The sequence below is a fragment of the Globicephala melas genome, chromosome 11 (genome assembly GCF_963455315.2).
Source record: "Globicephala melas chromosome 11, mGloMel1.2, whole genome shotgun sequence".
In the NCBI taxonomy this organism is placed as follows: Eukaryota; Metazoa; Chordata; class Mammalia; order Artiodactyla; family Delphinidae; genus Globicephala; species Globicephala melas.
The window spans coordinates 17,794,333-17,819,919 of NC_083324.2; the positions used below are offsets into that span (position 1 = coordinate 17,794,333).

Consider the following 25,587-nt stretch of genomic DNA (forward strand, 5'->3'; position numbering starts at 1 on the left):
TGAGGTAATTTGTTACACAGCACTAGATAAACAATGCACAAAGGAGAATATTAATAGTAACAGCTAATATTAAGTATTCTCTATGTGTCTAGCATTCTTCTAAGCACTGTATAAAAGTATTTAATTTAATCCTTGCAAAAATCCTATAAGTGATATATTTTTTAAAATATTTATTTATTTATTTTTGGCTACATTGGATCTTCCTTGCTGCACGCAGGCTTTCTCCTTTCTCTAGTTGCGGCGAGAGCGGGGGCTACTCTTCGTTGTGAAGCACGGGCTTCTCAGGGCGGTGGCTTCTCTTCTTGCGGAGCACGGGCTCTAGGCATGTGGGCTTCAGTAGTTGTGGCACCAGGGCTCAAACCCATGTCCCCTGCATTGGCAGGCGGATTCTTAACCACTGCGCCACCAGGGAAGTCCCCCTATACGTGATATTATTATCGCCACTTAACATAAGAGCAAACTAAGGTATAAAGAAGTGAACTAACGTGTCCAAGGTCACACAACTACACAGGCAAGGGACTGACCCATGATTCAAAGCCAGACTGGTTTCAGAGGCCCAGACTCTTTCTGGTCCTCAAGAAGTTTACAAATGACCAGGAAAGAAAAAAACATAATTATAGACTCTGATGCAAAGTAGAAGGCAAGTATGCAAATCAGGTGGTCAGAGGCCTGCGACATCTCTTTCAGGCAGAGATAGAAGTTTTACTATTTGGAAGGGCCTCACTTAAAGACTGGAAAGGATTTGCACCAAAAGAGAAGAGGCTTCCAAGGCAGAGGGAACGGTATTAACCAGGCAAGCTGTCCGTGAGGGCCTCCTAGGTACTGCAGAGAACGCGTGCTTGGAATCTGTTCCCCCGCAGAGTCAGGGTGTAATAGAAGAGATGTCCCTTAAATGCAAACATGCAAGAAGACTGGCCCGTTCCTCTGAGGGTACACAAGAGGGGAAAAGCCTGATGACACAGAGGAGAAGGTAGAAGGTAGAGACAGGAGAACGGGAAAGAGAAAACAGCTGGGACTGTGTCCGAAAAAAATGTGCAAGGATCTTCAAATAACCCCAGGGAGAAAGACTGGAGTTGGGCCATCCCTCTGAGATGAGCCTGTGGGGAGGGACAAGAATGGGAGATTGAGGAAAAGTCTAGAAAAATCCACACACCGTCTACAAGGGCTGAAGGGCACAGAACAGGCTGTGTTAAAATACGAATAGAAAGACTTGGAGGCTCTTTGATTCTCATGGCCTTTTATCCATGCTTTCTAGTCCTTATTTGTATATCGCAACAAGTGCCAGGATGAAGCTGAGGTTGGAAGGTGGACAAATTAGAGTGAATCCAGGTTTCTAAACAAATAAGAGAATAGCTTCACCTATCCGCAAGGTTCACTTTTTCCCAGAGACTTTCAAAAGCTAACTGTTTCTTTATTGGAAATAAGGGCAACAAAGGGTGTGCTCCGAAAGACCCAGCGTTGTGTTCTGCGGTACCACGACAGTGTGGTGGCCACTGGCAGCCACTCTGGGCTGAAGACCAGTGTTAAGAGAGGAGGCTGGCAGACAGTAGTTAGTACTGCCTGGGTGGATGCCTGCATGAAGTCTGACTGCAGTAATGGGGGTGCACTTCAAACTGTGTGAACGAAATGGGAATTTATGAGGAGGGAAGGGCAGGCCATAGGATCAGGGACTCTCCGTTCTGGAGGCCAGGAGTCTGAGATCAGGATGTAAGGCAGCCCACATCCCCTCTGGAGGGTCTAGGGAAGAGTCTGTTCTTTCCCTCTCCCAGCTCCTGCTGACTGCCGGCATTCCTTGACGTGTGGCTGCATGCATCCCTCCCATCTCTGCCCCTGTGATCACGTTGCCTCTTCTGTCTATCACTTCTCCCTTGACCTTACTCTTAAAAGGACACTAGTTATTGGATTAAGAGCCCGTCTGGTTATCCAGGCTGATCTCCTCAGCTCAAGATTCTTAAATTACATGTACAAACACCCTTTTTCCCAGGAAGATAACGGTCACAGGTTCCAGAGATTAGAATGCAGACATAATCATTTTGGGGCTACCATTCAGCCCACTATAGTAATTAAACGATTTTTGTGGGAAGGTCCTTTGAAACTTTGTAAATATCCCATTTCTCATCAAATGTTCACTCCTGAGTTCTCGCCTCCATTGACGTTTCTTGGCTGAATTAATTATGATTATGATGGTTGCCAAATGGTGGTTTTCTAATTCCATCGTTCCTTTTACATTTATTAGTTGGCATCCTACCAAAAGGAAAGTGTCATCTCCTGTCATTGATTCATGTTTTATTTATAATAATTTAGACTCACTGATTCCTATTTTATTCAATGGGTTATGATTCATTGCTATCATTATTTATTTTGATACCTAAATTGTCCTATACTTGGCCAGTGGGACCTTCTTCAAGCTGGCTTCTGCATCCTTTTGACATGTCCCCATCAGTCTTGGAACACTTCTTTATTGTCGGGTACAAAAAGGTATTCCAGGCTCATCTTGCATCTTCCTTCCCCGGCCCTGGAGTTAGCCATTTCTCCAAGAAGCCCCAATTCCTTTTCGTGGAGAATGCTATTTAGAAACCTAGATGAGGCTGCTAGGGTGTCCATGACCATTGGGATGTCATTGCTTCTAGGCCCTCCACATATATATTTATTTCTATATCTAGCTATATCCATCTATCTATCTATCTGTCTGTCTATCTATACACAGATAGATAGTGAAAACTATGAGTTCTCAGCTTCCAATTCCAATCCAACACAGGAGGATTCATTCTAGTTTTCTCCCTTTCCATATACATAACTCTCCAACATTGAACCTTGTGTGTGTTGCCATTCTCCTCAACATATTCTTTTATTCTATCAATCTCCCTGTTATGCAAGCGACCTATCACCAATTCCTTTAACAGTGGCCTTTCTCACCTGTCTTGGGCTCTGACACCCTGCACCAGGCTACTTCCCCCCACCCCCTTGCAAATTCCTACTTTTCTTGGCCACACTTAACTGGTTTGAGACTGAATTATTCCAGAAGGAAGGGTAAATATTATTAGTATTTATAATGATAATAATAGTAATTTTAAACTTTTCAAATAACTGATAAAGAATGTTTTATAAAGCAATTCAAAGACTACAGAGCAAGCAAACATCTCTTAAGATGGTCTCCCTCACCCAATACCCACCACAGCTAGACGGAGCTTTATGAGTTTGTAGTAAATCTTTCCAGATGTTTCTTAGGTGTTTACGTGTCTCATCTGTAGTATTACAACAGCCTCCAAATGTTCTCCTGCCTTCTGTCCTCGCCTTCCTACAATTTATTTTCAACACAGCAGCCAGGGTTTTTAATAAGAGGATCCGATCATGTGCCAATCCCCTCATTCCACTCAGAGGAAAAGCCACAGTCCTTGCCCTGGGGCCTCTATGCACAGTTTGCCCCTCCCTCCCCCAACCTCGTCCCCTGCCCCCAGCCCTTCTTCAAGCACTCGGGCCTCTGTGACCTCCATGATGTACTTTTAACCTGCGAGTACACTCCCCACTTAGGATGGTGCCCTAGCTCTTCCTTCTGCCTGGATCCCTCTTCCCTGGGATATCCACGTGACCCTCTCATCCCCTTGAGTACCACCTTCTCAACAGAGGCCTACTCAGGCCACACTAAGTGCCATGGCGCCCTCCATCTTCCCCTGCACCCTTCAACCAGCTCCTCTCTCCCCAGCCCCTATTTCTTTTGCTCCTAGCCCTTCTCATCTCATATTATGTAATTTCCTTTTAAAATTTTGTTTATTGCATGTCTCTGCATCACTAGAACATAAACACCCTGAGGACAGAAAACTCTTTTGTTCCCTGGTTTGTCCCAAGTGTCTCGAAGCTTTGTGCAGTGTCTGTAACACCACAGGGGCTCAGTAAATATTTGGTGCAGAGCTTCCCTGGTGGCGCAGTGGTTGAGAGTCCGCCTGCCAATGCAGGGGACACGGGTTCGTGCCCCGGTCCGGCAAGATCCCACATGCCGCGGAGCGGCTGGGCCCGTGAGCCATGGCCGCTGAGCCTGTGTGTCCGGAGCCTGTGCTCCGCAACAGGAGAGGCCACAACAGTGAGAGGCCCGCGTACCGCAAAAAAAAATAAAATAATAAATAAATAAATAAATAAATATTTGGTGCATAAACATTTATTGAAGTAGTTCTTCTTGGCTTAAATTTATCTCAAAAGGTAACGCATTCTTCTGCAGTTTGAGTTTTGGTTTTTTACTTAACAATATGTCTTGGGATCTTTCTGTTTTATTTTAGATATACTAATTAAAATCTTATTTTGTGTAGTACTTTGAAGTATAGATGGAGTATTGTTATTCAACCAGTCGTCTATGAATCACACATACAACTACTCCAGTTTTTCTCTATTAAAAACCAGGCCTTGTATAATTCAAATCTCAGTGTCCTCCTTTATAAAATAGACAGTATTCACCTCATAAAAGACTGAGGATTAAAAGAGATCCTGGGGTAGGACTTGGCAAATTTTTTTTTTTTTTTTGACTGCGTTGGGTCTTCATTGCTGCGCGCCAGTTTTTCTCTAGTTCCAGCGAGCGGGGGCTACTCTGTTGTGGTGCACAAGCTTCTCGTGGCAGTGGCTTCTCTTGTTGCGGAGCACGGGCTCTAGGCACGTGGGCTTCAGTAGTTGTGGCATGCAGGCTCAGTAGTTCTGGCTCACGGGCTCTAGAGCGCAGCCTCTGTAGTTGTGGCACACGAGCTTAGTTGCTCCGCGGCAGGTGGGATCTTCCTGGACCAGGGCTCGAACCTGTGTCCCCCGCATTGGCAGGCGGATTCTTCACCACTGCACCACCAGGGAAGCACAGGACTTGGCAAATCTTTTATTGCATTTTTATGCTGTTATTATTACCTGTGCTACTGCAAGCCTCCTCATGGCCATTTCTCCAGGACACTAATTGTTGGAGAGGCACGTTTTTAATCAGCAGTGCCTATGAACTTCCTCAAACAGAGCTGTCATCTTCCGAAAGTATGTCACTGTACACCCACTTGTGGACTCAGTAATTTTTGTCAATCTGATGAGTACGAAAAATAATACCTCTGTGTTGTTTTTTGTTTCCAAGATGTACCTGTTAGTTGGAATATTTTTTCCTTTTTTTTTTTTTTTTCCTGCCAAGAGTGTAATTTCATCTTTTATTCCACCTCAGTCCCTAAAGACTTTCCAGACAACCACAAATCACATTGATGGGATCTATCTTCTGGGTTGTCACAAGCTATGCCACTTCTGCAATGGCCTAACTATATGTAGATTTTGTTAGTGTCACCACCCAGAAGTGTGGAGTAGGAAAGCGGGGAAGGAGTCAGCCTCGATCAGCAAAGTCGCAGACTTAGAACATAAAGCTGAGCCCAGGAAATTCTGAGAGTGTGTATTTTATGCCAGACGCTGGTCTGTGGAGACTGTGGTGAGTAAGGCACAGTCTCCTGGATCTTACAGTCTAGTGGGACAGAGTAACGTAAAGGAAGTAGACAACTAAGTAATGGCCCAGGATTTATAGATTGTAGCAAGTTCTAAGAAGGAAATAGGGCTTCCCTGGTGGCGCAGTGGTTGGGAGTCCGCCTGCCGATGCGGGGGACGCGGGTTCGTGCCCCGGTCCGGGAGGATCCCGCATGCCGCGGAGCGGCTGGGCCCGTGAGCCATGGCCGCTGAGCCTGTGTGTCCGGAGCCTGTGCTCCGCAACGGGAGAGGCCACAACAGTGAGAGGCCCACGTACCGCAAAAAAAAAAAAAAAAAAAAGAAGAAGGAAATATACAGGATAATATGGTATGAAAGCCATGTGGGGGAAGCCGTTTCGGGTGGGGTGGTCAGAGGAGATCTCTCTGAAAAGGTGATGTTTGGGTTGAGACTTGAAAATGATTCATGTTGGGAAAGAGCTGAGGAAATTAAAGATGCAGAGGCTTCAGACAGCAGGGGGAAAGATGTGTTCAGGGAAACTGGAGGAGGGTGGGAGGATGGTGGGTGAGGGAGAGCAGAGCAAGGATAAGGAAGCCGGAAGCTGGAAACTGTGATTCCTTCTAAGCCATGTTAACGAGACTGGTTCTCATCTTTAGGGTGATAAAAAGTAGGATGTTTTAAGCAAGGAAATGGCATGCTCCAATGTGTGTTTGTCAAAATCACCATAGTTTCTTGTCTCATCTTCCTTTCTAGGAGTGCCCAGTGCCTTCTCTTCTTTCAGGAATTTCCAGTTCCTGTCATCTCCTCTAGCATCCTAAAATCTATTACTGATGACACACCACCTAGACTGTCATTCTCATGGTTTGGAGTGAGTTAGCATTACTCGGGGAGCTTGATAAAAATGGGCATTCTAGGCCCTTACCCCAGAGATCCTGACTTAGTAGGCTGGAGGTAGGAGCCAGAAATATCCATTTCATCAAACTCCCAGGTCAGTGGTTCTCAAATCAGTCTGCATCAAAACTACCTGGAGGGCTTATGAAAACACAGATTACTGGGCCCCACTTCTAAAGTTTCTGATTCAGTAGGCCTGGGGTGGAGCCCCAGAATCTTTGACACTTCTTTGTTTAATTTTTTTTAATATAAATTTATTTATTTATTTTGGGCTGTGTGGGGTCTTCGTTACTGTGTGAGGGCTTTCTCTAGTTGTAAGCAGGGGCCACTCTTCATCGTGGTGCACAGGCCTCTCCCATTGCGGAGCACAGGCTCCAGACACGCAGGCTTAGTAGTTGTGGCTCACGGGCCCAGTTGCTCCGCGGCATGTGGGATCTTCTCAGACCAGGGCTCGAACCCGTCTCCCCTGCACTGGCAGGCAGATTCTCAACCACTGCACCACCAGGGAAGCCCTGTTTGTTTAATTTTTATTTTTGTCTGCATTGGGTCTTCGGTGCTGCGTGTGGGCTTTCTCTAGCTGCGGCGAGCGCGGGCTACTCTTCATTGCGGTGCGCGGGCTTCTCATTGCGATGGCTTCTCTTGTTGCAGAGCATGGGCTCTAGGCACGCAGGCTTCAGTAGTTGCAGCATGTGGGCTCAGTAGTTGCAGCATGTGGGCCCTAGAGCGCAGGCTCAGTAGTTGTGGCACGTGGGCTTCGTTGCACCGTGGCACGCGGGCTCTTCCTGGACCAGGGATCAAACCCATGTCCCCTGCATTGGCAGGTGAATTCTTAACCACTGCGCACCAAGGAAGCACCCCCCCCAGAATCTTCATTTCTAACAAGTTCCCAAGTAATATTGATGCTACTGGTCCAGGGACCATGTTTTAAGAACCACGGTCCAGGGTGATTCTAATAAAGGTGATCCCTGGGACCACCCTTTGAGAAACACAGGCCCAGGGACTAAAGCTAATCTTGCTAGTATTCCATAAGTGTTCTTCCTAATATCTCCCAGACTCTCTGGCCTCATCTTGGCCCACCCACTCTCTGCACTAGGCCAACCCCTAGCATTCTTTGCTCTTGGCACAGAAAAGTTCTCATCATTGCTAGAACTCGTCATGACTCTGCACTTGCTGGCCTTTGCACATGCTGTTCCTTCTCCTTGTAATGCCCTTCCCCCAAGCATTCCCTTTAGACCCTGCTCAAATGTTATCCCTTCTGTGTGGAGTGTTCCTCATCTCTCTGCTAGACATTTGTTGCTCCTTTCATTGGATTGCCTGACACTTTGCACATATCTCTAACATAAGAGCATGAAAACTTTTTTGACCAAAACCAGTAGAAAAAATTCATTTTATATTGCAACCCAATAAACATATACTGATATATTACATAAAATTAACATACGATTTTATAAAATAATACTTACCTTAACATGCACGCTTCTATTCTACTTTTTTTTAAAGCTGGCTGTAACTTTTTAAATTGATTGTGGTATGAAACACACAGCTTTGGGGGCTTCCCTGGCTCAGTGGTTAAGAATCCGCCTGCCAATGCAGGGGACACGGGTTCGATCCTTGGTCCGGGAAGATCCCACATGCCACAGAGCAACTAAGCCCGTGTGCCACAACTACTGAAGCCCACGTGCCTAGAGCCCGTGCTCCACAACAAGAGAAGCCACTGCAATGAGAAGCCCGCGCACCGCAACAGAGTAGCCCCTGCTCAAGGCAACTGGAGAAAGCCCACGCACAGCAACAAAGACCCAACGCAGCCATACATAAAAAAATAAATAATAAAAATGTAAAATGGACAAAAGGTTTGAACAGACTTTTTACCAGTGAAAACATATGAGTGTCAAATAAACACATGAAAGGATGCTAAACATCATTAGTCACTAGGAAAATGAAACTGAAAACCACAATGAGATACCACTTCATACTCACTAGACTGGTGAAAATTAAAAAGATTGTCCACATAATCTTGGCAAGCACGTGGAGAAACAGGAACGGCTAGTGAAAATGTAAGTGGTACAACTAACTTGGAAAACAGTTTAGCAGTTTCTTGAAAAGTTAAACATACATTTACCATAGAGCTCAGACATTTCAATCCTATATTTTACCCAACAGAAATGGAAAAATATGTCGAAAGACATGTTCAAGAATGTCCATAACAGCTTTACTTGTAATAGCCAAAAACTGGAGACAAGAAAATCCATCAATAGGAGGATGAAATAAAAAGGAATGAACTATGGATACATGCAATAATATGGATGAATCTCAATGATGTTGAGTGAAAAAAGCCAAGCAAAAAGAGTACATGATGCATGATTCCTTTTATGTAAAATCCTAGAACATGCAAACTCATGTATAGTAACAAGAATTAGATCAACAGTTAGCTGGGAACAGGGGTGGAGGAACGGATGGATTGAAAGGGGTATGAAAAGACTATTAGGGGTGATGGAACTATTTGTTATCTTGATTGTGAAGATGGTTTCAAGGGAGCATACATAAGTTACAATCAATCAAGTTGTACCTTTTAAATATAAGTATTTTATTGCATTTCAATTATACCCTAACAAAGTTGTAGAAAAATATTAATGACTAGCTAAACACAAGTCATAAATGCAAAAACAAAACAAAAATCCTAGTCTAAAATACGATGCATTTAAAATGCATATCTTAAAAAGGAAAATAATGGATAATAGAATTCAAAGCATTTGGGGATCTAAGCTGGGGGAGAGGGAGGAGGACAAGGAAGAAGAAGAATTCTCATAATAAGTAAAATAAGATCATAAGTATTGAAATTCAGTTACTTTACTCATATAAAATAATTATCAGTTGCAGATGATGAAACACAGATTTCAGTACAGTGGGGCCCAAATCCAAGGAAAGGCTGGTAGAAGAGTGGGGAAGTGAGACAGAGAAGAGAAGGAAGCCAGTGAAGACTATATTATCAAGGAAGTTACTAGTGCAGGCAGTCTGAGCTTGCTCCCAGTGTAGAATTCTGGGATGGAACTCCAGAACAGACAGCTAAGAGTTGAGAGGCAAAGGAGCTGGGGTATTTATCCACCAATTCCCGCCAGTCAAGGGTTGAGAGCTACTTCCAGATGTGTTAATTTCCCAACACTTCCAGCCTGCCCAAAGGCAAGTAGAGCAGGCTGCAGTGGAAAAGGAGAGTCTTCAGGCAGAGAGTCACAGGGGCTGGAAATGAGATTCTAAGCTGGCATGCATGGAAATAATGCGTGTTAAGGAAATAAGGCAGGGCATGCTGTGCTGGTCAACCATTACACGCCACATACTGTGGTATTTAAATAGACAGCAACCTTAAGAAGCTTACATTTCAACATGTAATACACCAACTATTTTCCTAATTAGTTCTTGACTTTATCTAAATTTCATCTCAACTGAACACAACCTCTTAATTTTATGTTGACTTTCTCCTAAATCACCATGCACATGCAAAGAACAGCAGAATATCAGGGGAACCATGATAAATAGCTATCAAGTTTTAAACTTGATTTTTAAAAATATTTATTTATGTATTTATTTTATTTATTTTGGCTGCACCGGGTCTTAGTTGCAGCACTCAAGATCTTCGTTGCAGCATGCGGGATCTTTTTAGATGTGGCATGCGGGTGACATGCAGACTTCTTAGCTGCAACATGCAAACTCTTAGTTGAAGCACGCATGCGGGATTTAGTTCCCCGACCGGGTGTATAACCTGGGGCTCTGCACTGGGACTGGAGTCTTACCCACTGGACCACCAGGAAAGTCCCCTTGATGTTTTGACCCAAGTTGACGATGCCATTTTTTGGCTGCACTCAGAGACAATGTATTTTTCCAAAGATGGAATGATTCTATTGAAATGACATGAAAATTTTATGGCTGGAATCCTAGAAGGATGTGTGGTTTTCAGTAAAATATTAATGAAAAAAAGCATTGTTAGAGTAACACATTTCCCTTGACATCAATTAAGCTTCTGAATCCAGAGCTATTTCTGAATTTTTCACTTACATGAGCCAATACATTCTCTCTCCCTCTCTCCCTCTATATCAATTTGAGTTGTATTTGCTGTCACTTGCAATTTAAAAAATTTTTAACTAATACAGAAATTGGCACCAGGTGTGGGGTTGTTTCCAGGCAGCCAAAATCCCACAAATGTCCACAACAGAGACATAAAAGACAGATTACGTGAACACAGAGCATTCAGGTAGAAAGGAACTTGAGCACTGTCTGATCCAACCGTCATTTTATGGGCAAGTAAATAAATCTCCAAGAAATTAAATAAATCAATACACTTTTAGTTAATGATACTTTAGAGAATGGGTTATCATAACCCAGCACCCTGAACATTTGTAGGAGAAATAGGTTTTGGAAACAACACGCAAAGTAAGTATAGCGTGTTACGAAGCTTCACTGACAGGAACTGGTCCCAGTTCATGGTGCAGCAGAATCACTTTACTTCTTTTCAGTAAATACTTCTGGAGCACCAGAAATGTATTAGCCATTGAGTTAGGTGATGCACATTGAGCAGGGGAAAAGAACAGGAACTGTACCCTCAAAGAACTTTGTATCTAGGGGGAAAGGCAGTCAATTAACTCAGAGTTTCACGCAAATAAGTATTGTTGCTGTGATAATACATACCGCAAAGAAAAAGTCCAGGATTATATGAGGGAATATAAGAGGCAGAACTGCCTTTATGTAGGGGATCCAAGGAGCCTTCCACAAGGAAAGGATATTTAAATCGATACCTGAAGGATAGTAGAATTTGCCAGGTGAATTTCTAGGGTAACTGATTCCAAGCATGTGCAAAGCCCCTGATGGGAAAGAGCTCGGCTTCCTAAAGGAACAGAAAAACAAACTAGCATAAGTGAACATTAGCGGAGTGAGGAAGAAGAACTCAAATGAAGCCAGGGAGATGGGTAGCAGGTAGATACGCAGGGACTTCCTGAGAACTTTGGACGCTATTCTAGGAGCAAAGGGGAAACACTGAGGAGCTTTACACAGGGTGGGGATGGGTTAGGGTTTGGAGGGGACCAGACTGAATGCAGAGAAATAAGAAAGGCATTAGAACAACAATCCAGGTCAGAGAGGAGAGGAATCCAGGGAGTAATGGTTTGAGTGGAGACAACAGTGAAAATAGAGGAATTTCTGACTGACTCAGTGAATATTCTGGAGGTAGAAGCAATACACTTTTTTCTTTTTTTTTGGTACTAGTTTGAGTTGTTTGTGCTGTCACTTGCAACTTGAAGAGATGTACAGAAATCGGTATCAGGAGTGGGGTGCGTCAATGGGGATGTGATGATTTAGTGATGAGGGTGATGTGAAATGTGACAGAGGGCGAAACAAGTAATGAGCAGGTTTCTAGGATAAGGCAGGGGGTGGACTGGTGACACTGACTGACTTAGGGAACCACGAAGGAGGAGAAGAAGGGGGAACATTATGAGATCATGATCAAGGACAGGAGGGCTACTTATAAGCTATGAAGAGCTAAAGGGTGTGATAGGAACCAAACAGAAACAGGATAGCTTTGGGAATCGTAAAACTACTGAAGCCAGAGATTTTCAAACTTTTCCACCTATGTTCCTCTAAAAAGACAAGGAAGGCAGAACTTCAGCATGTGGACCCTCTGGTAAGTAAACATCTGACCCCATGGCAGACTAATAAATAAAAATGCCAATTTTTCAATATGATACTCTTTAAGAAATCCATCAGCCATTTATTTACTGGAGGTAAGGGGGCCACAAACAAGGAATTTTTAGAATCTTGGAATTCCATGTTTTTGTGTTTATTCCTCACAACAATCTATGAGGAATCCTTGTCCTGTTCTAGTAAGTGGGAAGTCTGAAGCACAAAGATGGTCAAAACAGTTGCCTAGGTCACATGTAGGCAGAAAATGGTGGAACTAGGATTTAAAGTTAATGTTGTCTAAATATAGTACCTGACTCATATCTCACAAAATAATTTGATGTGGGTTCCCAGTTATTCCAGAAAACCATATCCAAATACCTTAGCATTTTAAAAAGTTTTAAAATATGAGGAGGAAACTCAGTAGATGAACAGAATACCTTGTGCTGATTTTTAAGAGTCTAGGTATTGGGGGGAAAAAACCTTTACGTAGACTCAAAACCCTTGGTATGTTATTTTTGATTATGTTAGTAGCTAACAAGTCAGGTTCAATTTTGCTAAATAAAATATAAGAACGCAAGAACTAATTTCACATTTTCCAAATTTTCTTCACTGTATGTCAAACACCAGACACCTTTACAACCAAATAACATAATGTATAGTGTGGTATTTTATAAACAAAGAAGATTTTTAATGATTTTTTTAAAACAGGCTAAACTACTTGCTAAACCAAATATCTCTTTTAATAGCTGGAAGGACTTAAATATTACTATTTCATATTATAAAATCTTAAACTTGAAATCTTCCAAAAGAAAAGGAACACACTTCCAAAATAACACCAAAAGACAAGATTTTTTAAAAGCTTTTAATTAAAAAAAAGTAAAACAGGAGATGGCATTTATAAAGACAAGATAGTAATTAAATCATAATACTTATGTTCCTTTTAATTTGCTGTAATAATTCCTTTTCTTTGGAGTGTTCTTTCATACGCTCATTTCGTCCCAAAGAAAAATCACTAAAAAATAAGTTTTCCAACATAAAAAATGCATTCAGCTTCTCCTTGGGAGCTATAACAATGGGTGCACTTTGCAGTGACAACACAAACATGTAAAACTGATGAAGCAGAAATTGCACCTGATTCTTATATGTTCATGCATATGGTGATACAAACAAAGTGCTTTATCTTGAAGACACAAGAGAATATTTCCAGTTCTGACCTGTGAAAAGTTCTCTGTTTGCCAGAGAAATCTCATCAGCTTTTTAAACGCCAGCATGGCAATTGTGAAATGATATCACCTAAGGTGTCACCATCTATGATTCTTCAGTTCACAGGGCACAATAGATGCTGGGTCTTTCTTTAAAAACATATGAGGGTGTGTGTGTGTGTGTGTGTGTGTCTGTCTGTCTGTCTGTACGTATTGTGTACATTTTTTTTTTAATTTTTGGAAAATTCTCATCATAAAGATCTGATTTCAGGATTAGAAGTTAGTTCTGCCTGCACAGGGATCCCCAAGTGCTCTGGCTCTGCCACTAATGCAAAGCATCTTGGTACCACTGAGAAGCTAACATCAAAGACAGGAAGGGAAAGGAAAAAATGAAAAAGAGGAAGACGAAAAAGTAGGAGAGAAACAGAAAGACATAAAAAAGCTTGCTTACCATACTAATAAATGAGGATATAATGATTTGTACTCTCATGGCATTCAACATATTTCTGAATTCAGTCATGAAATCATATTCATTTTGGTTTATCCAATACATGCGATTTATCTTTTTTGTATAAGTATCAGGCAATATTTATACATAACCCTAAATCTGTACGTATGTTGCGGCATATTCAGGGTGGGTTGGAGTGATTATTCCATTATTGGATCACTATTTTGTGACTGTGAGTAAGGTTTTGTACAGTTTGCTTGTTTTATAAACACCATAACTGCAATGAAATAAATACTCACAAACTTCTATAAGTCTGTATAAATATCCATTTCAATAATAAATTCAGTAAAAGTCACAACAATTTGCAGTGGAAACACTTAATATGGAATAAACGTTTCAAATAAATAGTTAAGCTTGGAGCAATATATCCTAAATGCTAAATTGTCTTGGAAGTTGAAAGAAAACTTAGATTTTCTAGCCAGTTAATATTTCAAATACTGGAATTTCTGATGTAAGTCACAATTTCAGAGATTTATATTGGGAAAAGAAAAACTCAGCAAGAAAAACATGGTCAGCATTTCTAGTGACCCTGCTATTGAAAGTTCTAATATCCATGCACACAAAAATACTACACTTTGGGCTTCCCTGGTGGTGCAGTGGTTGGGAGTCCGCCTGCCGATGCAGGGGACACGGGTTCGTGCCCCGGTCCGGGAAGATCCCACATGCCGCGGAGTGGCTGGGCCCGTGAGCCATGGCCGCTGAGCCTGCGCTTCCGGAGCCTGTGCTCCGCAGCGGGAGAGGCCACAACAGTGAGAGGCTCGCGTACCGCAAAAAAAAAAACAAAAAAAAACCCCCCAAAAAACTACACTTTGCTATTAGAAAGTGTTCTTTCATTCTCCAGTGGAACTCTGTAGTCATGCCTTAAACAGAATTTTAAAGGAAACAAGGAGAGGACAGGAGAAGATAGGAGGACAGAAGAGACCCCGTCTCATGGTCATCCCACAGATTCGATGTGCCAAAGGGGGCAATGTAACCTTTGGCAAACTTCAGACCACGGACTGCATGTTTCAGGAGTCCACTGAATTCAAATTGTGGTTATCATATTTCAAAGGCGCTAATGTCGTAGCTTTCTGGAAATTATCACAGGCAGAGAAAATACTGCCTCATGGCAACGTCCTAACTATAAGAAATAATTAGCACTTTGTGGCATGGGGATTAGAAGATCAGAGTTTTTCTAAATTCTCCACCGAACTCACCTAACATTTCAGGATACAGCAAAGGAATTCCCAGGCAGAAAACCACACCAAATTCTAAGGCTTCACAGTCTCATAATGCATCATTCTAGAATGTTCTAGAGTTCTATCACTGACCTTTGCTGGAAATCCTATTTGCATCTTCAGACTAGAACCCACAATTGAGAGTTGTGGGTAAACCTGACTCTCATAAAAGAAAAGGAATTGCTGTATGCCATGTCTTTATCTGCAGATTTTTTGTGGGACTTGCCAAAGGAGGAAAGGAACTTCTTTAGGTCTGTGAGCCGCCAGCAAATCTGAGTGACATCTGTGGGGTTTGCTGGCTGTGCTGAACAAGGAGAAAGAAAACTGGAATGGAAGTCAGGGAATCATCTCCACATCCTGGCTCTTTCACCAAAATCCTATTTTTGGGATACAGAATGCATTTTCCCCGTCCAAAACACAATCCCGAAATTCCCCCCACATGCTTTAGAAATCAAATAATGAATGATGTCACCTTCAGTGGTAAAATGAGGAAACATAAAATACAACAGCAAAGATAAGAGTTTCACATCATAATGGTAATTTCCCTTAACAAAAATAACAAACCACAGGTCACCCAACTTATCAAAAGGAAAGTATGGGTTATTACTCAACCATTTTAGATTTAAATTTGTTACTACCATAATGGTGCTGCATACTAATATTGACTGATACCTATATATTCTTCGGTAGTGCTGAGACTTGCATATATTTTTTTCAGGGTAAGACCTTTTCTGCTATTATAGAACCTATGATATCCTACGGGATTCCAATATATCGGATACCATATTTGCATTACCAAAACAAAAATTTTCATTTTATACTTTCAGATCATTGTCTATATGTGATGAAAAATATTTAATATTTTTGTTTTCAAAAATTTCTCTGTGAAACGGGATGTATCCTATACACATCTGTGTGCCTTACAGAACAGTAATTATATGGAATATATTTGTTTCTTTGTATTACAATTTCCTTATTTGCCCAGTGGAGATGATACAGGCCCCTACTAAGTTCACTAAGTTGTTGCAAACATCAAGGAGATCATTTAAGCACACGTTTTTTGAGATAAATAAAGCATTATGCAAAATGCCCTTATGCTAATAGCAGCTACAGGAGCAACTAGGGATTAACTTTGATTCCTTTGGGGAAAGAATACCGAACTTCCTCTACTGTAGCTAGGTGATAAGACACACCTTGGCTAACAGCTAGAATACCCTCGAGAAGAAAAAAAAAATTTGAGAGACCTTTCTAAGGCTGGTGGGAAGATGAATTTTCTGGTCAGTGGAATCCACTGAACTATGTATATGTACACATTACATTCCAAGTCGGCCTTTAATTTCCACCTATTTTCCAAGAGTTTAAAGAGAGAAGGCCACACCTACCAAAGTAAGAGATAAAATGCTTTTGTCTCTGGGTCAGCACAAAATCACATCTCTGCTAAATAGACCGTTTAGGTTTAACACAATTACTGAATTTCCTTTCAGAAGCTGTGGCTGCATAGACATGTCTTACGATTTGGAAAAATCTGAACAATTTTTCTTAAAAAACAGCCCCAGATATGCTTCATCCTTTATCACTGCCCAATTAGCTAAAATCCGAATGCTTCTCCCCGATGTATTTTTTTGAAGTAGAAAAGGATAGCTTTATTGCTTTGCCAGGCAAAGGGGGGATACAGCAGACTCCTGCCTTGAAAAACTATGTGTCCCCACCCCAGAGGATTTGATGAGGGGTTTTATAACAATGGTGAGGTGGGACCTCTGACAAGATTAGGGTGTGAGCAGGGCTTGTGCTCCCTTAATCTCGTCTCAGGTGGTCGGTCTCCTAACCCTGATCTCTGTCCCAGACGTGTTTTAAATAAAGGGTTGCAGGCATCATCCTTTTGTCTAAATTTTTAGTCTCCTACATAAAAATCTCAGCATAGGGTCCCACTTTCACTTAGACTACCTGTTTTAGATACATGTTTATACGATGGAAAAGACAACCGCAAGTAAATATAAAAGTAGGGAAAAAAAGTCTAGAAGGGACTACACTAAAATAAAAATCTTTTTCCCTGGTTAATAGGATTATGGCTAATCTCATCTTGATTTTGGTCCAATGACCTATATATTCTCTATAAGTTTTAAAAATTTGTTTTACAACAAGCATGTATTACTTTTATAACAAGGGGTGGGGCGAACCCATTGCATAGAGAGAGTCTCAAGAGAAGTGGATAAAATGTGCCACATTAGATGCCACTGACATTGCCTCAGACACTTGGGAATCAGAAGGCTCACAAGAGTTCCTTTTCACAGCTAGCTCGACCTACTTCAACAGTGTTAAGTGAGCAAAAATACCATTTTTTCAAAAAAACAGAGAGATAAATAGCACTTTAGAAAAAAATTAAAGCATATTTCCATTTAGGGGCAACTGATTTAGCAACATTTAACAAGTCTTTTTAAACTTAGTTGTCATAGAGCACCATGAAATATTCACATAAAAGAGATCCAGGCAGCTTGCAGATGAGTATTTCCTCGTTCATGAGATGCCTAATTGACTCGAGACAATGGGAAATACTCAGCGCCTCTGGTTCGGGCCAACATGGATGATGACATGTTTCTCATAAGCCCTTTTCATGGTTTTCTCAATTTGCTTCAGAAAAACTTGTGGGATTCGTCCACATAAAGTGTGCACAGTCTCCAAAAACTTCAGCTGAAGAGGGTAATACATGGATTGAAAGAGATTGTCTTGAAAGGGAAACTGAAAGATGAGTTAAAAATAAAAAAAAAAGAAAAGTGTATTTTAGTTACTGAAATGCCATTTAACACGCAAATAACTTACTGAGAAATGACACAGGGAATTAATATAAACATGCAGGCACAGCTTGGTACGTTTTTAGATACAGAGGAAGGGACCTCCGAGGACCGAGGTTCAAATCCTGATTCAGTCCTGTGCAACCCCAGGCAATCACTTACCCTTTTGGGGCCTGTTTCTTTACCTCTTAAAAAAAAAAAAAAAAAAAAAAAAAAAGATGATTTATTTGGGTTTTAAAAGCTCTTAAAATCTGAGTGAAGTATATTTCCCAGGACAGGATATTCTATAGCATGCTCTTGCTGAGTAGAAGCAAGACTCAGGTATAAACAAAAAGGTCCTACTGTATAGCGCGGGAAACTATGTTCAATATCCTGTGACAAACCCCATAATGGAAAAGAATATGAAAAAGAATACATATATGTATAACTGAGTTACTTTGGTGTACAGAAGAAATTAACACAACATTATAAATCAACTATACTTCAATAAAATTTTTAAAAAAGACTCAAGTAGATACTTGAAATCTACTACAATAAAACACTGAATTGGGGCTTCCCTGGTGGCGCAGTGGTTGAGAGTCCGCCTGCCGATGCAGAGGACACGGGTTCGTGCCCCGGTCCGGGAAGATCCCACATGCCGCAGAGCGGCTGGGCCCGTGAGCCATGGCCGCTGAGCCTGCGCGTCCGGAGCCTGTGCTCCACAACGGGAGAGGCCACAGCGGTGACAGGGCCGCGTACCGCAAAAAAAAAAAAACCAACCAACACTGAATTGTTCATATATCTTGCCTTTGTAGCAATCTTAACGGAGGAACTATGGTAATCTCACGAAGTTCAGAGTTTAACAACTACTAGTGAAATGTATCATCAGTGAACTTTATTTTAGTAATTCAGGTACCAAATATTGGTTGTCGGTTTTTTCCCACTTAATATTGGACTTTAAAAAGAAATTATCTTGTTTTCCTATGGAATGTGTCTGTATTTCCCAAAATAAATCTTTCAGACCACCTAATTATGAACAAGAGTCAAAGTTTTACTACAGTCTTGTCGAAAGGGAAAAGGCCTCTAGTAGGTCAAGTCAAAGATTCATTGTTGGCAAGGACATTCTAAACAAAAAGACTAGAGAAGAAAGCAAAAGGGAAATAAGAATGATGAAAAGTCAGATACTATTGCCTGACAGCAGAGTGGGTGGGTGTCTAGCTTCCTAGAACAAGTCTTAATCCCTTAAAGTTCATCAGAAATATTGCTTAAGCATGTTTATCAGAAATGTGAATTTCTTCCCAGAAGGAGATTACACATTATGTAATGCAAAAAAAGGGTTCTGTCCGAGACCATGCTTGGAACGCTTTTTCTTTCACAGCACAATTTAGACCACTGATAAACTCCTTTTCATCACTGTATCCCCAGTGACAGGAACAGAATAGGTCAAAACTGTGGAGCCCTGCTTGATTCCTCTCTTTCCCCCACATCCTTCACCTGGTGCAACAGCAAGTACCGTAAACTCTACCTCTACAGCACATCCCGAGTCTGGCCTCTCATCTTCCCGACACCACCCAAGTGCACGCCAGCCCATCTCTCACCTGGAAGGCTGCAGTAAGTCTCATAGATAGCCTTTTTGTTTTCACTCTTGCACCCCCTGCACCAAGTTACCACGGAGATATTTTTAAAGCATAAATCAGAGCACGTTTTCCTGCAGGGGCTTCCCGCTGCAATTAGAGTAAGATTCCAACCCCTCTCCTGTCCCCAAAGGTTCAATGTGACCCGGAACTCTCCCTGCTCATCTCCTCCTCGCTTCCCTTTTCTGTTCATTCTGGTTACTGTGGCCTCTTCCCTGTCGGTGGGCACACAAACTTACTCCTGACTCAGGGACTTTTCCCAGGTTATTTCTTCTACTTGGCAGGATCTCTCCCCAGATTGTCCCAGGGATCAAGGCTCAGGCTGGCAGAAGCCTCCCTGAGGACCCGAGCTTGTGAACCTTCCTCTCCATCCTGGCTGCCCATCCTGGATGCCCAGCACCTGCTTTAACCTTCCACTATCTGGTAAGAGTTTTATTGATTTCTTCGTTTATGTGAGTACTGTCTGGCTTCCTCACCCAAAATATACGTTTCATGAGGAGCGGGCTTTGTCAGTCTTGTTGACTTCTGAGTTCCCAGAACCTAGAATTGTTCCTGCATAAAATAGGCTCTTCAGAGATGATTGTTGAAAGAATTACTGGCAGAATGTCTGCCTCGTATATAATTTTCCTTGGGTCATGATGGGGGGAGATCACACTTACCATTCACACAAACATACACACAGAGTTAGGGTATGTGAGTATGTGTGTTTGTGTGTGTGTGTGAGAGGGAGAGAGAGAGAGAGAGAGAAGGGGAGGGAAGAGAAGGAAGAGGGAGGGACAGGAGGAATATTTTCAGAGAGAGATGAAGGAAGAAAGAGACATACAGCGAAAGAGAGAGAGAGGAAAATTATTTATAGAGGGGAAGGGAGAGAGCAAGTGAGAAAATGTGGACAAGATAAGAAAAGAAAAGAGTGTGAAACTTCTAATTATTGAGAACAACTCTATGTCGGGTGCTGTACTAAAAGTGTAAAAACAATCATTTTGTTGAATTCTCACAACACGTTTTATGAGGTAGATAATATTATTATCCCCATTTCACAGATGAGGAAACTGAGGCTCAGTAAGTCAAGAGCACAGAGTTAATGACTAATCACCAGAAAGGGACAAAATTGGGACCTGAACCCAGGTGTGTCGATGCCTAAAGCCAAGCCCTGACTCCACTGCACTGGGGTGCACAGTGGCAAGTGGAGAAATAGGTCTTTTATGATGAAGTCTGTCTATATTTACTTGAATTTCAGGATGGGGTTAGTGACTGTCCTGATTGAAATGCGTGAACGAAAATTGTCTTTTTAGTCCCAACTGAGGAAAATCAGTGAGTGTATTATGCAGAATCATTTATGAAACAGTTATTTGGCCCTCTTTCTGATCCACCCAGAAAACAAACAAGACCGATTGTAACTCTAGAACCATAGTTGCTCAATCCCAGGCCAGGGCTGACAGAGTACAGAACAACCTGGGGCATGGCTCTGATGTCCATGTCTGCTGCATTCTTATTTGCCTTCCATTTGTACTCCTGAATGGATTTGCACCTGGAGTCAGTGTTTGAATATCTAAATGTGATATCACTAAGTACAGAACAAATTTTCTATGTAATTAAATCACCTGGCTTTGGAGAAACAACAGCAGGAATCCCAGGAGAAAAAAGAGGTGTTAGTTTATTGGCACGTGAAATTCTTTCCCTCCACAGAAGACAATTCTGGGGATTCCAGAATTGGAATTCTCTGGGATTCTCCTTAGCAAAATGCATACTTTCATACGTGCAAAAATGCATTACTGTGTTGCAGGATTCACCCTCACCTCAGTCCTGCCCAATCCTTTTCATGAATCATGAGGGTTCCCAGATCCCCAAGGAAAAAACCCTCTAATAAAATCTACATGCCTTCTGTCAGGGGTTGGCAAATTTTTTCGGTAAAGGGCTAGATAGTAAATATTTCAGACTCTGTGGGCCGTACAGTCTGTCACAGCTACTCATCTTTGCCTTTGTAGCATATCGGTGACCACAGACAATACGTAACATGAACAGTTGTTGCTGTGTCCCGATAAGACTATATGAACAGAGAAATTTGAATTTCATAAAACTTTGTTACACAGTTCATAAAACTGTGTTACGAAATATTCTTCTGTTCATTTTTTTCCCAACTATTTAAGAAACCATTCTTACTCCACATGTCTTACAAAAACGGGCCAGATTTGGCCCAATATTTGGCCCAAGTTGGCCAACCCCTACACTCTACGTTTTGGAATGGCCCCACCAACTTCAAGGTGAAAGGCAATGTGGAAAGCAGTGTTTCCCAAAGTGAGGGATGCAGGTACCAGCAGGCAGTACTTGACGTGATATTAGGTGGTGAACCACAAAGCAAGGTCCTTTCGACCTTCCCAGTTACTGCAAGAAGATAGTTCACATAGGTCTTAACTGCTCCTGCTAAAATCAACCTCTTCAAGGGAGTAAGAGGGGGCCTCAGCTCCAGGCCAGAATAGTTGGTGTGATCTTCACACTCAGCCAGAGGCAATTACAAGGCTGTCTGGCATGTCTCGGGGGAAAGCTGTCCTCCCAGACTTGGTGCATGGCAGCGAGCTGCAGTTTTCTTTGTGTGTATGAGCCACCCTGGCTTATACGCACGTTTGCATCCCTGCCCCAAGCACCTCCATGTGGAGGCCTCCTTTGGGAGGTGTGTGGGGGGGTACCTTTCTCCTCCTCCCCTCTTCCTTCCCTCTCCTCTTCCCCAAGATTCCTGGGCCCGTAAAGATGCAAAAGCCTTTTATTCAGGAGATATTCCTGCCTCCGTGCTGCAGCCACTTGACCCTCAGCCAGCATCCTTTGGTGGATAAAAATGGACCACCGAGAGCTGGTGCCTCTTCTTGCCTCTTGCTCGCACTGTGGCAGTCCATAAATAAAGACTTGATTGTCACTTTGGTTTGGCTCCTGGTCCTAACTCAGGAGTCCCCAACTCCTGGTCCTTGGACTGGTACCGGTCCGCGGCCTGTTAGGAGCCGGGCTGCACAGCAGGAGGTGAGCGGTGGGCAAGCAAGCGAAGCTTCGTGTGCCGCTCCCCGTCGCTGGCATTACCGCCTGAACCATCCCCCACGCCCTCCCAGCCTCCCACCCAATCCGTGGAAAAATCATCTTCCTTGTAATGCGTCCCTGGTGCCAAAAAGGTTGGGGACCGCTGTCCTAAATGACCACCTCGACACCTGCTTGGTCAATAGGGTGGAGCTGGCAACCAGGCAACACTTAGCTTGAGCTGCATAATATTTTATTTTTATTGTATTACCTATATCCTAACCTCTGACCCTTTATTACGGCAAATAGCACAGAGTTTCTCTTTCTTTTTTTTTTTTTTTTTTTGCTTACTGTTCTCTTCTTTTTTGGGGGGGATTTTTTTTTAATTCAAACAGAAAGTCACAAAAATTATAATCATCCTCATCAGTTCACTCAGTCCCATGTAATTAATTTTTGTTTTCATCTTGATCTTTTGTTAGCACTTTTATGAATTCATGAGTTTTCCATTAGAGTTCTGAAAATGCTTATTCGTTCAGTTCAGCAGTATAGTCAGTTACCAAGGGTTTCTCTGTCTGATAGGACACTTCTTCCTTCAGCGAATTTATTTCAGAGAAAAAGAAATGAGTGACTTTCTTGGAAATATTAAGTCAAGAGTGGACAAAGTATAGTACCAGGTGGCAAGTGGATGGAGTGACGTAGCATGAGTGAGGTTGGGGAAAAGCGGTAGAACTCAATGCTTCTGGGAATTATTTGGCCTTCAAAGGGACGGGTGACCACAGCACCTGCACTGCTTCATGCTGATAAGTACATGTCTGCTGAATGGGGGGTGAGAACACACTTACATCTCGGATTGCTTCATAGAGCGCTTTGAAAGTTGGCTGCTTCTCATCATGGTAGACGCCTCGGTTCCCATGCAGGACAGACACGCCTTCCCGCTCGGCCGCTCTGCAATTGCTTCCGTACATGCAGTGATCAGGACGGTAGTTCCACTGGCAGGGGAACACGTACAGACACTCTGGTGGTGACAAGAGAAAGATATGTGTGTACAATCAGTGTCAGCGACGAAACCAACGTTTCCATAAACTGCACACCACACAGGATTTCAAAGTGCGTGACTGTGATTGTGACTTGTAGGTCAGATTTTACCACGTTTGTCGATATTCTGAGATCAGGAACTGAAGGAGCACACATTAGTGATGTTGGAGGTTTCACCCCAAAGGGGAGGGCAATATAGCATCTTAGACAAGAAGGCAAATGAGGGCAGCAGACGGCCTGGATCAGAATCCGAACTCTGTCACTCAAAATCAGTGCAACCTGGGTCCAGTGACTTAACCGGCCTGTGTTTCAATTTCCTCATCCGCAAGATGGATGTAACAGGATTGCCCTGTTATTTTGATGATTCAATTTTTAAAAAGCTCATGTAAAATGCATAGCAGACTGACAAGCACACGGCGGTGGTCCATAGCATTAGCAGTTACAATCAACTCTTTGAAAAGGTTTTGTGAAATGGACCAACTTGAAAAATTAGAGTCAAGATTGAAGCAAAGGTTCTTCTTCAGATTAAAAAGCAACCAACCAGGGCTTCCCTGGTGGCGCAGTGGTTGGGAGTCTGCCTGCTGATGCAGGGGACACAGGTTCGTGACCCGGTCCGGGAGGATCCCACATGCCGCGGAGCTGCTGGGCCCGTGAGCCGTGGCCGCTGGGCCTGTGCGTCCGGAGCCTGTGCTCTGCAACGGGAGAGGGCACAACGGTGAGAGGCCCGCGTACCGCAAAAAAAAAAAAAAAAAAAAAAAGCAACCAACCAACAGAAACAAAGTGAAGGAAAAAAACAACAAACAAAATATTACAATAGGAAAACAACAACAAAAAGCAACACAAAAAGAAGTCCCCCTGTCAAGGTGACTATATACACTGTGGGTGAGCACGTGCACATGTGTCCTTGTGTGTGTTTGCATCTCTAAGCCTGTGGTTCTTAGCCAGGGGTGATGCTACCCTGCAGTCTCCCGGGACCACCTGGCAGTGTTTGGAGGGAGACATTGTTCGTCATACATGACGAGGCTGCTACTGGCATCTAGTGGGTAGAGGCCAGGATGCTATAAATACCCTCAGTGAACAGCAAGCCCCACCACTGTAGTCGTGCCAAGGTCGAGAAACTCTGCTCTAATCCTGATGGACTCAGTAAATTTCTTCTTGGTGACGAGGGATTATAAAATCAGCAGTAAGCTCATAACCCCTGAGCTTCCTGGCTTCTCCTTCCTGGTGCCTTTAAGGGCCGGGGCTAGAGGAGGATGGATCAAAGTTCTCTGCAAACGTGTGCCACTGACCATAAGAAAGGCCCCGAGTGACAGCAGAGAAGGCTTAGAGCAAATCAATTACCAGTGTCAGAAGAGCGTCATAAAGATGTGCTTGTTGGTTGGGTTGATGTCATTCCCTTCTCATGGAAAGGACCCCTGCTTAGAGGTTATTTACAGAAACCTTCGAGATGGAAAGCAACGAATGAAGACGTCATTGCACATCCCCTCTGGCAGATGGCGTGTAATATTTCTACCATTCAGAAATCACATGCCACTGGGGAATTCCCCGGCAGTCCAGGGGTTAGGACTTGGAGCTTTCACTGCCGAGGGCGCAGGTTCAATCCCTGGTTGTGGAACTAAGATCCCGCAAGCCGCGTGGCGCGGCCACAAAACAAAACAAAACATAAAACTCACAGACTGCTGTGACATCCAAGCACCCTCTAATTCCTAACTGTTCACAACACACTATGAGATTTTCCTTTTCTTGGGAGAACTCCATTCCACCAGGATGTTTCCCTTACCTGCATTCACCTCCACGCTTGCGCATACATAATCCACAGCTGGGACAGAGCGGTGCTCATCATGAAGTTATACTATCAAGGTCTGAATCCCAACTCCTCTATTAGTTGTGTGACTTTGCTGCACTTCCGTGAAGAGGGTGGATGTGAGGATAGTGGGAGTGAAAATATCTAAACATGCTTTTGTGCTTCTGAACTGTGACCTGACCCCAGCCCAATAGCTGCCTTTTTTTTAATCCCATGAGTCACCTCACTCCTTTCTGATACCTGCCCGGCCATTTGGATTTGCAGTCCCTGCTTAAGCACCTGCCAGTATTCTCTCCTGAATGAATTGCCCTAGACACTACCTCTGTTTTTGTAAACGCACGGATTGATGGAATGAACAAATATTTATCAAATGCCTGCTATGTGTATAGGTCCTGCCTTCATGGAGTTTAAGATTGGTGATGAAGGTTTTTTGCCTCTTCCTAAGT

General features: G+C 42.8%; 1 protein-coding gene across 1 annotated transcript in view; it reads right to left on the reverse strand.

Moving 5' to 3' along the window:
• Positions 1-12,830: 12,830 nt before the first annotated feature.
• Positions 12,831-25,587, reverse strand: part of GXYLT2 (glucoside xylosyltransferase 2) — an 84,671-nt gene continuing 71,914 nt past the window's right edge. The window contains exons 6-7 of the mRNA XM_030867731.2: positions 23,145-23,317; positions 12,831-17,636 (exon numbers count right to left, since the gene is read on the reverse strand). Coding sequence (XP_030723591.2) covers positions 17,454-17,636; positions 23,145-23,317 — 356 coding nt within the window. The 3' untranslated portion in view covers positions 12,831-17,453. The remainder of the gene's footprint in view (positions 17,637-23,144; positions 23,318-25,587) is intronic.